This window comes from Dendrobium catenatum, unplaced genomic scaffold (assembly GCF_001605985.2).
Source record: "Dendrobium catenatum unplaced genomic scaffold, ASM160598v2 fragScaff_scaffold_853, whole genome shotgun sequence".
Taxonomy (NCBI): Eukaryota; Viridiplantae; Streptophyta; class Magnoliopsida; order Asparagales; family Orchidaceae; genus Dendrobium; species Dendrobium catenatum.
This window is the reverse complement of record NW_021319315.1, coordinates 2,687,244-2,699,763: the sequence shown is the minus strand read 5'-3', so window position 1 is coordinate 2,699,763 and position 12,520 is coordinate 2,687,244. Positions and strand designations below refer to the sequence as shown.

Sequence of the window (12,520 nt, the reverse complement as noted above, 5' to 3'; positions counted from 1 at the left end):
ATGTCTAGAGAAATAATTTTCTTTGACCAATAGGCAACAATTCTTTCTCAGCTTATATATATTTCTCTTTGATGTCTACATTCGACAGAGAGACTTGGACAGGATCATTCAAGTTGTCATTATGATTTTATCCTGGCAGGGATTATTCAACTCCTGAAAACTGGAGAGTTGATTTTAACTGAAAATAAGGCTTTGATAATTATCAACAGAAACAAAATTCTCAGTTGGGGCAATGTAATTAAATAATCCAGTTAGCACAGTAATTAAGAAAAGAAGGCTTAATATGGTTCTATTACAGTGGAATACAAGCATAACCAAATTTACATGTATGTTAATCTTCTATATTATGGATTATATCAATAGAAGAGTATTGTAATACCAAGTAAATGCACTTTACTTGATACATAAAAGCTCTCTCTGCAGTCTGTAGTAATCTTTACATTCATATAAACAAACGAGACAAGAAAAGAAAAAAAAAAGAAATGAATGAAAATGCTAGCATGAGGAACATTCACCGTGAAGAGAACCATTTTTCTCTTTCAATATTTTGTTAATGAATTTTTCAATGAAATATCCTTGATTTTGAGCTTTTAAAATGTACTTTTAAAACAATCAAAAGCTTTCTGGGAGATAAGAAAACTTGCAACTTAATCTGAGAATAAGATGTCAAGAAATACCATCGGTCTCTTTTGCACCTCTTGAAGAATCCAGTCTAAATAGTAGCCTTCTTTCATCATCTGCAGCAGCTTCATGTTCTTCCTCTTCATAGGGCCTGCCAATCGCAAGCTCTTCTTTCTGGAATGGCTCTGATTCAATTTGATCTACAGATATCTTCAAATCTAATTGCAGCATTTCGGACTCCAACAAGGAATGCATTCTAGCCCTCTCCCGGTCCCTTGGATAGGTGCAGTAAAGGAAGGAGTAAATAATACAGCAGAGAAACATTGGAATTGCTATTGCAGTATAGAGAGCCTTAGCCAAGGAGGTAGCATTCTCTCTGTCAATCTCAATGCTGATATCCTTGTTTGATCCAGATGGATTTGGTTTGTAGCCATAAAAATGCTCAGCTAAAAGGCCAACAACAGGAGGGGCAAACGATGATAAGACTGTCTCAAAGGTTCTATCCAGCGCATAGATGCTTGTCCGTGATTTTTCAGGGACAATCTCTGCAAATATAGGACTGCAAGTACAGTGAAGAATGCCAATTTGATAATTGTAAGAAATGGCAGTGATTAATCTCCAAGGCAGGAACTTAATATACTTGTCTTCCAGTTTCAAGAAAACCGTAGTGCAAAGAAATAAAAGATAACAATAAAGGGAAGCTAGGAATACTCTCTAGCTACAGGAAAAGCCCGGCTTTGTCAAGCAGGTCACTAGATAATAGAGAGAGAGAGAAAGAACAACTTGCATAAGTTCATTCCTCAAATGAAAAGAGGATATAGGGTAAAACTTCCCGCTATACCATGCCATTTTATTACTATACAAATCATACATTCTACATGAGTAGCTCAACACCTAGAATCTAAGAAAACCCAGAATATTTTCTTCAAGCATAGCTCCAAGCTGCTAACTATGATGGACCGAAGTTTTATAATATCAAAGTTCATGCAAGAAATTACATATGCTCGACATATATCCAATGTGTGTCAAAAATATTGTGGGAGAAATAAAGAACACATATAGCAAACATATCCGTCATGAATTAAGTGAAATAATAATGATGGAATGGTGATGCTGCAGAACACTTAAAAAATTTAAAAGTGACTTCAATTTTAGAAGAGATAACTAAAATATATATTTTACAATTAATTTGCTTAAACTGACACTTTTTATAAAGTTTATTTTTTCTTTCTTTTGTAGAAGAAAAAACTATCAATATAATGCATTTTATATTTATTGAATTTTTACAACTGGCATAATGTGCTTTTATTTTATATATAAATCTTTTGGAACCTACTAGGATATATGCTCTAACAAGTTAGATTTCATATCTAATATTTTTGTACGCCTGCTAACACAAATATATCCTATCCTACCAATAGATCACAGCTATAAAAGGTTCATATGTTGGCATCATTTTTAGCAGAGCACATAACTATTTATCCTTGTCCTAGCCCATATTAGATCTACCTATATTCATTTTGCTAGCATAGCAATCAGTCCTATTCATCCTCTTAGTTTAGTGCAAAACCTAGGTGAACCCAGCTTTATCTGAGCCTTACTAGAGATGTTAGGACTCATTCTTTATGGCTTGGCCCAATGAGCCTCCTTAGGTTAGCCCTAACCCCATTAGGATAGACCGAGTCAACTCTTAGCCTATTTAGGCTTGGAGTAGTTATTCTTTAAATTTTGAAATTTAGGTTAGATCCTAGTTGACTACCTGACCCAAAATCTTAAGGGATTCACTAAAGTTTATCGGGGTCAACCTATTTCACCACTGGTCAACCTTTGAATAAGAACTTCCTAAATTAGATATACTCATATCGACTAGCTAAATTAGGCCTCATCCAATGTGAATAGGCTATATCCACCATGAACCTTGAGAGTCATAAGACAGTATCAACTGGACCACTAAAGCCTCACCTAGTCAACCAATTTAATCTTGATCAAAATTCTCTTGTTTAAATGGTCAACTTAAGCTAACTGAACCCATTCAAATTTAGGTTTGTCCAACTTTTTTCCTATGATGTCTATATGGTATCCACGCCACAAGGACCACTACAACCTCACCTAATTACTCTTTTAGACTAGTCAAATCTCTCTTCTAAAATGGTCAAATCTAATTTTAAACCCCACCTTAAGGCCAAGGGCGGAGCCACCTAGTCCCCGGGGGAGGGGGGGGTGCAATTGTTTATTACATAGATATTTAGGTAATTTGTTCCCCTCCATCCTTTTTTTACTCTTTATTTTATAGGAGTTCTTAGGCAATTGCCCCCCCCCGCCGCCGCCGCCTAAGAATCAAGGCCGGTTCCACCCCTGCCTAAGGTTGAACAATAGTTTAAACTTACATGCCTGATTTTTGAGTTAACACATCTAATTGTGCTTTAAATATTTTAAATACATTTTGATCCCCAAAGTTTATCTTGTGTGTAGATTTTTGTGTGATAGCTTGGTGTTAATGAATTAATTAGAATAGCTTATTCTATTGAGTTTTACATTAATGTTGAATAAATCATAGACTCATTTACTTCCTCAATTTTTCATCATACACCTTAGTCTAACTTTGCAAGCTGTATTTAGTTTTGTGCTTTACTTATCCAATCATTAAGCTTCTACATAGATTCCTACGACAATATCTTAAGTTGTGTGTGTTATATATGTCTTGAGTTCGAAGATTTTGAAATAAGTCCAAAGTATAGAATTGCACACACAATTCATCCCCATTCGAGGTGCCCTTTTTCTAGCAAAAAAGGTGCAGCTTAAAATATGTTATACCAATAACATTCTCAATTTATGAATAATAGATTAATCGAATATCTGAGTACCTTGGAATTTTTTCTTTGGAAATATTGCATTGGATTTCGTAGGATTGGGATTGACGAGTTCTTAAGATTAAGGTTGGCATGTGATGAGATCAATGAAAGCTCTCTAGTTCACATGCAATTTTCTCTCAATTTGCATGCACAAGGGAAGAATCCTTAATTTTTGTAACTCGAATCCTCAGTTTCTATATACCCTCTCAACAACTAGGATTTTTTTTTCTTTTGCGAACTGGTGGCTTAGACACATCCTCTATGCTAAATTTTCATGGTGCACGTGACTGAAGAAGAGATACCTTATGGCATTAAAGCTTGAGACTGTTTAACGGATAAAAGAGGGGAGGATATCTCAGTTTCTTCAAGTCAATAACGAAGTTATCATCTTGTTGTAAGGTAAACATAATTGTAACTTGTAAGGGTGTTTTTGAGCTTATTATTTGTTGATCGAGGATGTACTCAGATATTGGGAGGGACAAGTGAGTGTTTTTTATTGTAAATCATTTGTGGCTTCCTAAATGATGATCAGATCCTCCTGTCTTATGGACTTAAGCTTAGTTCAAGTCAAACCATGTAAATTATAGTGTCTTTGTTTCTACTTTTATCCATCTCTTTTGTGTTTGCGGCGTATCATACCTCAATCATGGAGACGCTTTATATTAAATTTAGCGGTTCCGTTACAACAGATGTAACTCACATGGGCTAAAAGTTTAATTTTAGCAACTTCTATAAAGTGATTTTTTTTTGATAAATCCCAATTATATATCACTTTTTTTTAATTTTGATCTTTTAAAGTGTTCTTTAGAACCATTAAAAACTAAATTATACAAACCCACAAAACCATAAGCCCTACTAAGCTCTTCAATAAACCCCTAAATCCTTGCCTAATACTCTACACCCTAAACCTCTAAGCACTGTTCATCATATAAAGACTAAGTTGTGGCATCCAAGCAAACTCTTTCAGGTTAGGCCACGGCACATGACACTTATCTAGCTCTATAAAATATCAAATTTGATTTTATTCAATGATATTTCACAGGGGAAATTATAGGCTATCAACCTATAAACCTCAAAATTACTCACTAGGCACCAAAGGGACAAAAAAACTATATCTAAGAGCATCTTACATTAGAACACAAAAAAAAAAAGAGAATAGAAGGCCCATTGTAAAGCATTTTTTAGTAATCATAATTGCACAATTTATTTTATTCATCACAGCACTTAAGTCATCCCAATAATTTTATTTAGGAAAAAAAATTCAAGGTTAGGATTTATCTAAAGAATCCTCATTGCTGTAAATTTATTTCAATAGAATCAAAAGTTCACTATAAATGTAGAATCGAAGAAATATAACATACTTGTTCGTGGCAGCAGCATTCCACGATATGCTCAATCCCATGGTGAACAAAACAATAGCATGCGCCACTCCTGAGGAAGGGTCATCAGGCAATCCCAGCAACAACAAAGCTCCAAATGGGATAGCTGAGCCAGAACTTATCTGTGACAATATTATCCTTCCAGAGTTTGGTAAGCGCACTGCAAGAAAATCTCCCAATTTTCCACCAATTAATCCTCCAAGTGAGTTTGCGACGACAAACATAGCCATAAGAACTGCAGTAGCACCATGAGAAAACCCAATAAGCTCTAACCACATCGGTGCAAATGCCAGGGCAGACCATGGGAAGGTTCCAGTGATTCCCTGGGCTACAATGATCTGAAACGATGGAATTTTAATGACAGATTTCGTTTCCTTAAGAAGATTTTTGACTTCAGAAGCTATAGAGTAGGATGAAGGGGGGACGCCACCTGGACTTGTACTATTAGAAAAATGGGGATCAACTGCATAAAAGCGGACTAATATTCCAACAATTACACTTATGATTCCAATAAGATGGAAGGAAATTCTCCAGCCATCAATTCCCATGAATGTAGTTGATGCTAGTAGGAGAGAGATGAAACCACCAAGTATAGAACCTATATTGGAAGTCAATTGCAACCATCCAAAAGCTGAACCACGGTTATTGTCATCAGTGGAGTCTGCAACAAGGGACTGGATTGCTGGTGTCACCAAGGCTAACCCTATGCCATTCAAGGCTCTTGAGAATGCAATCTGAAAATACAACTTGCTGTGAAAAATATGCTAGCCATTATGAACAAAATGAATGAATCAAGCCCATAGTTTGATAGTGGGAATTTCTAAATTAATGAACAGTAACTGCGTAAAAATAAAGTTTGTTCTGTGCGTTTCCTAGAAAGTATAAATAAGAAAAATATTAGAATATAGCCATTGTTCTATGTTCGTTTCCTACAAAGTTTCTGCATTAACTAATCACGGTCGTGTGTGAACTATTTGAATTACCGATATATGGGTGGATGTTATATTCATTATAGCCGAAATTTGCATGTTGTGCTCATTTACCTCATACTAGCCCATACAGTTTGACTAAGGACGATGTTTAAGAAGATGAAAACGTGATCTTCGGGCATTGTCAATAGAATTTACATACACAAATGAATGCACGAACAATTAAAAATTCTTTGATCACTTAATAATAACTTACAACTTACAATAATAATAACTACACTATATCTTTAATAGCATCAACACTGAAGTGTTTCAAATCCTTTTATATGTATTTTTATAGTCAATATAATTTTTTTTATTCAAAATCATGATTCTTAATGTCTTATTTAGGGCAAGCACAGTTGTCTGTAAAATCAGTTGTGAAATGGTTGCAAGAGATATAATATATATATTTTTAATATCAATATAATTATTAAAACATAGATTGAGGAACTACAGAACACAGTCGCATTATTAGAATTCTAATGAGATAAACGAAGGAAAATTGTTCTACACAAAAATAAATAAATAAATAAATGCAATAGAAAAACTATAAGCTAAATGCTAGTGCGGTTACTATTTGAAAAGCAAAGTTGATAGAAAGTTGTCCTGAACAAACCCTTCTTGACTAACATTTTGTACCTCCTCAAGCATCTGTTAGAAGAAAACTAACTTCTTATGAAGAAGCACCTACCAAAACAAATATGATGAGCACAAAAAATAGCAATAAAGAGACCAAGCACCGCAAAAAATCAAGAATTACATGATTTGGCTAAAAAAAGACTAGGTTCACAAAAGATGAGAGTAACTGATCTAATATAGAAAAAAATACACAAGTGTTCAAATAAATGAGGTATAAAAAAAAAAATTATTGTCCAAACTTAAGTACACGCAATCTAATAAAAAAAGAGAAGTTCAAATCTCTAAAGCCAAAAAAAAATCATAACCAAAGAAGATACAACTAAAAAAAAAAAAAAATCACTTAAGTGCTCCTCAAAAGGGTATCTTTTACATGTCTATGGAATTGCTATGACAATTCTGGAAACACAATTCTTGCATCATAGAAATATATTACTCCATGATCATAGAAAAAAAAAATTCTCTCTTTCTCACTATCTCATTTTTTCTCTAAATTATATCCCACTTTTTATTTCAGCAGCTAGTCTTATATAATCCTTATCGTGAGTCACTTTTCCTGCACGTCAAGTATACTCACCATCGACCCTTTGTAAGGCCATCGATCCACCAACCAAAAACACTCACCCTAATAATAAGTCTAACTCTATGCTCTCCTATTTATATGAGTTTAAAGAAGTTATTGCAAATCAAAATAGAAAAGTTATAACAAACTTTCAACAATCTAATGATAAATTATGGTTAGCCTGAAACTATTTATATTAAATGTTTTGCTTGCAACAACAACAATAACAATATCAAGCCTTTATCGTACTACTTGGGGTCGGCTACATGAATTCTTTTTCTCCATTGTGACCTACAAAGAGTAAAATTCTCATTAATCTAATAAAAATGTTAACTTTAATTATTTTCTAACCAAGCATTTTTAACTCTACCTCTACCTTTCTTAATATAGGCCAAATCTAACACATCTACTCTCCTAAAAAAGGCCATCGGAAGGCCATTGTTTTATGTGCTAAACCATCTACGACAACTCTCTCTAATCTTATCTACCGCTAGAGCTACTCTAACCTTTCCATGTATATATTCGTTTTGCATTATGTCTCTAAGTGTAAAATCACTCATCCACTAGAGCATCCTCATCTCTACAACACTTAACTTAATTTTATGCTTCTATTTCAAGGGTCAACATTTTTCGCCATAAAGCTTTGTAGGTCTCACCACAATCTTATAGAATTTTTGTATAATTTTGAGGGGTACTTTTCTATCATAAAACATGCCCAATTCATTCCTCCACTTCAACCATCCAACTTTAATTATACTAATAATATCCCCATCTATTTCACTATTGCTTTGAACAATGACCCGAGATATGTAAAATATGTGCTATTTTTAATTTATTTTATGTTTTACTTATCCTTAAAAAAATAAATAAGCCAAAAGTTAAAAAAAAATCTATCGCTTACTCAATAAATTGGCAATAACTTGAATCTCCTATATGACTTCTCTTTAAATCAAGCTCTTTAGACTCACAAAGCTCTGATAGACTATACATTACACAACTTTAACAAGCCTAAATGATGTCTAAACTTAACAATTAGGACTTTTGATGCAAATTTACTAAACACTAGTGGATCCACTGACATTGAAAGGATATTTTCACTAAATATTTATATCCCAATGTAGTTGTCCCAATACTCTGATTGATGCAATGGTATGATGTGGAGTTAGGATAGACTGTACAATATGGGCTTGATCTATTTGATCATCTTTAATGGTCTCCCCTCAATTTGTGACCTATCTATTCCTAAGCAATAGCCTCAATCAAGAAGCTAACATTTATCTGTTTCCCCAAATCATGATACTCTAATACATAGGATGATTAAATATAAGTAAATTCACTTAAATTTGCATCCCATAATGCATAGAGTTCACAAACTCCCTTTTCTTATATGACAACCTGATGCAGGACTACGTATGAATGCAATCAAATGATCAGGAAGTTGAACAATCCTTGATTAGAATAAAAGTGAAATAACTAATTAGCAGTTTGAACGACAAATCAAAACGAATAAGGGATCACACCTGCTTAGGCTAAATCACAAAACAAGAGCTTTGAAACTTTCAAAACAAGTTAGAAAACAACATGATTCCATAATAGAAGTTTCATATACAATCCCTAATCTAACAATGAAATTAGTTAGCAAAGAGGCATGCTCAAAACCCTACGTTTACTAAGCTTAGCAGTAGTAGGGGGAGTCGTCTTTGTGACTACAATCAAGCACAAGATAGAGTTAGACTAGAGAAATATAATGAAAAGGGGAAAAGAGAACCTCCCGTCAAGGAGTGGTGGAGATCCTCCACTCGACGCCTTCGAAGTGCTCATCGATTGCTTCCACTAAGGTGTCCAGAATACGCTCCAAGTAGTCCTCGACGGTATGATCAACCCTTGGATTCACGTCGAAGAAAGTTGATCGTAAAATATCGGTGAACCCGTCCTCGTCCCGAGTTAAGCCGTATTCAGTTGCGGGATCCGCCATTCATGGGAGCTAGGAGGCAAATCTCCTTTCGTCTTGCTAATGTTCTTGAAGGTTGCCGAAGAGAAAGAAGTTTCTCTTGCAAGTGGAGAGGAAAAAGTTCCCAAATCTCTTTTCAAAAATCTGAGAATAGTTTCAGATTTTGATCCAAAAAACTGAAGGAATTTTCATATTTCCTATGTTAGGAGATAGGGAATTTAGAGGGAGAGGTATGGCTTCAATTCAAGTGGGGTTAATGTGGGAGAGGGGAGATTGGAGAGAGAGAGGGGCGGGAAACAGGGATGGGGCCAGCAGCTAGGAGGAGGGGGAGAGGGGATTGAGATCTATTTCCAAAGTAAGGATATTACTTTTAGAAACAAATTAATCCAAAGAGGGATCTAGGGGATTTCGGCCAAGAGGGAATTAAGGGATTAGAAATTATTTCCTAAGTGAGGGATAGGTTTTAGGACATAATTAAATGAGTCTTAATGGGGCATGGGAGGGGGCCGGCGGCATGCATGTTGGAGAGGTTAATTAAGTCTTCCTAATTTAAGTTTTGGGATTAGAAAAGTTTTAATTTAAATCCAAATGAATAAAAATATTCAAAGGGATCTCATTCAAATACTTTCCTAAAATAGAGTAGTTAAATTGGGAAAGATTTTTTATTTCAAATTCAAAGGATTTGAATTTCAAAATCATCCCAATTTAGTCATCAACCCAACTAGGAAACTTCAAGGGGAAAGGGGTTGGGGGTGGACTGGGCCGGCGGCTAGGGAGGTGGGATCGGTGGTATAGGGGTTTCGGGTATGGGAATTTGGCCGTGGGGTTGAAGGGGGAGGAAGTGGGCTCGGGTGAGTGGGGAAATCCGGCAGCTAGGTGGGGATTTGGCCGTGGGGTTGAAGGGGGAGGAAGTGGGCTCGGGTGAGTGGGGAAAATCCAGCGGCTAGGGAAAGGGAAAGGGGAAAGAGGTAGGGGAAAGAACCATGAACCCGACTTATCAAAGTTGATGGGTATTGCGCCAATCTCCCTTTCCTAGGGATCTCTCTCCATTAGAACTCTCAAGCTCTCACAAGAACTCATGCAAGAAGAAAATTTGTAATCAATCATTCATTAACTTCAAACATAAGGCATGAGGCTATAAATAGCCAAGTACAAATGACTCAAGATAATAAAAGACAAACTTGCCCTCTGGGCTTACATACTGTTCCCACTCAAAGGGTACAACTGGAAAATAATAAAACAAATACGCGAAAGTAGAAAATACATGAATAACTCAGAAATATAAAGACTCGATCGTGGCCGTAGATCGGCGGCCACGCCTCTGATAAACTTTCCACGAGCTGATGTCCCCATCACAACCAGCATCAACCTTCCAAACTTTAAGAACTTTAACAACTAATGAGAATTGGAAACCTGCTTGACTAAGAGAACTCAAAGTAATATGATTCTTTGTAAGGTCTCATACATGCCTAACTCGTATTAAATTTCTAATCACAACATGTATCCTTAACTTCAACTTGCCAAAACTAGCTGCCTTGCATAAGCATTGTCACTCATGTAAAGATAAATCACGAATCTCTCAACGAAACAAAAGAGAGAATGATACAAAAGAGAGAATAAACAAAGAAGAATTATTTAATACCAGAAAATTTTCAATTGAATGCTCATCAAATGAGTATCTTCTTACATGCCTTCGAAATTGTCATAATATTTCTAGTACCATTGCGCTTGTAAAACATCAAGATAGTAGTACACGGCAAACATAAAAATATTAATTTTGATTAAATTTTGTCATTCTCTTCCTCTAATTCTTTCACCAAACTATTCCACCTCGATTTGATTCAACTAATGACCACAATTTACGCACACAAAATGCACTTGCAGCCGACCCTTCCTCTACGGACTAATGCACCATCCAAAAGCATTTGCCTAATGATAGGTCCGGCCCTTTGTTGTTTAATTTAAAGGAGTTTAAGGAGGTTCTTCAAATATAAAAAACTGGGAGCTCTTCACAAGAACAAAGTTTGTAGCAATCTTCAAAACATAATTTTGCCCAAAAACAACAAATAATTGTGCTTATCCTAAAATTATCTATTTTAAATTATTGGTTAGCATAACAAAAGTAATGAGTTAAAATCCAAACAGCATTAAGTATCCTTACGAAAAGACAAAATACTGATTGATATTTGGTGGAAACAAGACAAAGAAAGAAAGGGGAAAAGACTAGCATGCAAATTAACCACAGAACCAACTCAAGGTACTATAAATCTGCTACGAATCAGAATATCAGATCATGCTCCTCTAACTCTAAACAAACCACATCCATATCCATTCATCACACGTTTCTAATAAAAAGTTCTAAATAATACTCAGTGGAACAAGAAAAGAAAATCAACTCAAAATCCTCGTAAAAAACAAAAGCCCAAGATGACTAACATTATATCACTTTAACCTCACAAAGCAAATGTAAGCAACAAACGTTGACATTCAGAAAAATCACTTCAATGCCGCAAATATTAAATCTACATCCTGATATCTCTGTTCTTTTCCATATACCAAGCCAAGCATTACTCGATCTTCCCGACAAAAACCTAATCTCATTAAGAACATCCACTCTATAAAACCGCCAAATGCATTAAAAAAGTAATAATAAAACAAACCAAGTAAATATGCAACAACAAGCAAAACAACTTAATTTCAAAAAAGCCCTTCCAGTTAGAATCTCCCTCAATACCTCATAGCAAAAACCCTAATTACATTCACTTACGTTACCCCCTTGCAAGAAGAATTGCAATGCACTCAGTCCAACCATAAAAAGAAACTACGATCCATTATAATGCCTTAAAACCGAGCCCTTCCCTTCTATTTCCATGGCCTAATATACCGAACATGTAAGTCACGAATCCAAACAAATTTAGATCCGAAAAAGTTAAGGGCGATACCTCCCAATAAGTTGAGGAGAAAGCAACGAGGAAAGTAGCCGCCGCCCAAAGGAAGGCTCCAATGGCGATCACATGTGTCCGATTGTGCCTTACAGCCATGTACATAGCGAGCGGGTAACACGCCGACTGCACGAACGATCGTAAAAGTGTGAGGATGCCCAATCCCGAAGGTGTCACGTTCAGCGCCTCCCCGACCTCCTTGTACACGGCCGGAAGCAGCGCCTCGTCGGCGCGTTCCATGATTCCGGCTAAATTTACTAGCACTAGAGTGCATCTTTCCGCCCCCATCGTTGACATAACCGCCGTCGCCGACTACGACGATGACGATGGCTGTTACCGCCTTGTTATGGAAAGTAGAGAAGTAGACCACTTTAAAAAAATATATATATATTCCCAGCCACTTCAAAACAAAATCAACCTCAACTTAAATTTAGGGGCCGTTTGGATGGAATAAAATTTAATCTAAACTGAAATAAATATTTTATTTTTTATTTTTTTAATATTTGATTGGATGAAAAATAAATCTAATATAAAGTAAATTAAATAAAGTATATTTTATTTTAATTCATTTTTTGAGGTAAAGCATATTTGTACAATTTGAGTGAG

General features: G+C 35.5%; 1 protein-coding gene across 2 annotated transcripts; it reads right to left on the bottom strand.

Annotated features, from left to right (window-relative positions):
- LOC110110391 (bacillibactin exporter) lies at positions 1–12,289 on the bottom strand. Of its 2 annotated transcripts, none has more exons than XM_020841842.2 (3): positions 11,915–12,289; positions 4,835–5,586; positions 1–1,180 (listed from the first exon to the last, which is right to left on the bottom strand). In XM_020841842.2, the coding sequence occupies exons 1-3, from the start codon at positions 12,209–12,211 to the stop codon at positions 667–669; spliced, it is 1,563 nt and encodes a 520-aa protein (XP_020697501.1). In that variant the 5' UTR covers positions 12,212–12,289; the 3' UTR covers positions 1–666. The 2 variants fall into 2 exon arrangements, with proteins under 2 accessions (XP_020697501.1, XP_020697502.1); XM_020841843.2 differs by having other exon boundaries at positions 1,018–1,166.
- Positions 12,290–12,520: the final 231 nt, after the last annotated feature.

Excerpts from the sequence above, each read along its gene's own strand:
- LOC110110391 (XM_020841842.2), bottom strand. The coding sequence starts at position 12,211 with ATGTCAACGATGGGGGCGGAAAGATGCACTCTAGTGCTAGTAAATTTA. Across the intron at positions 5,587-11,914 it reads TCTCCTCAACTTATTGGGAG|ATTGCATTCTCAAGAGCCTT; the intron begins GTATCGCCCTTA and ends TTGTATTTTCAG. Across the intron at positions 1,181-4,834 it reads AATGCTGCTGCCACGAACAA|TCCTATATTTGCAGAGATTG; the intron begins GTATGTTATATT and ends CTGTACTTGCAG.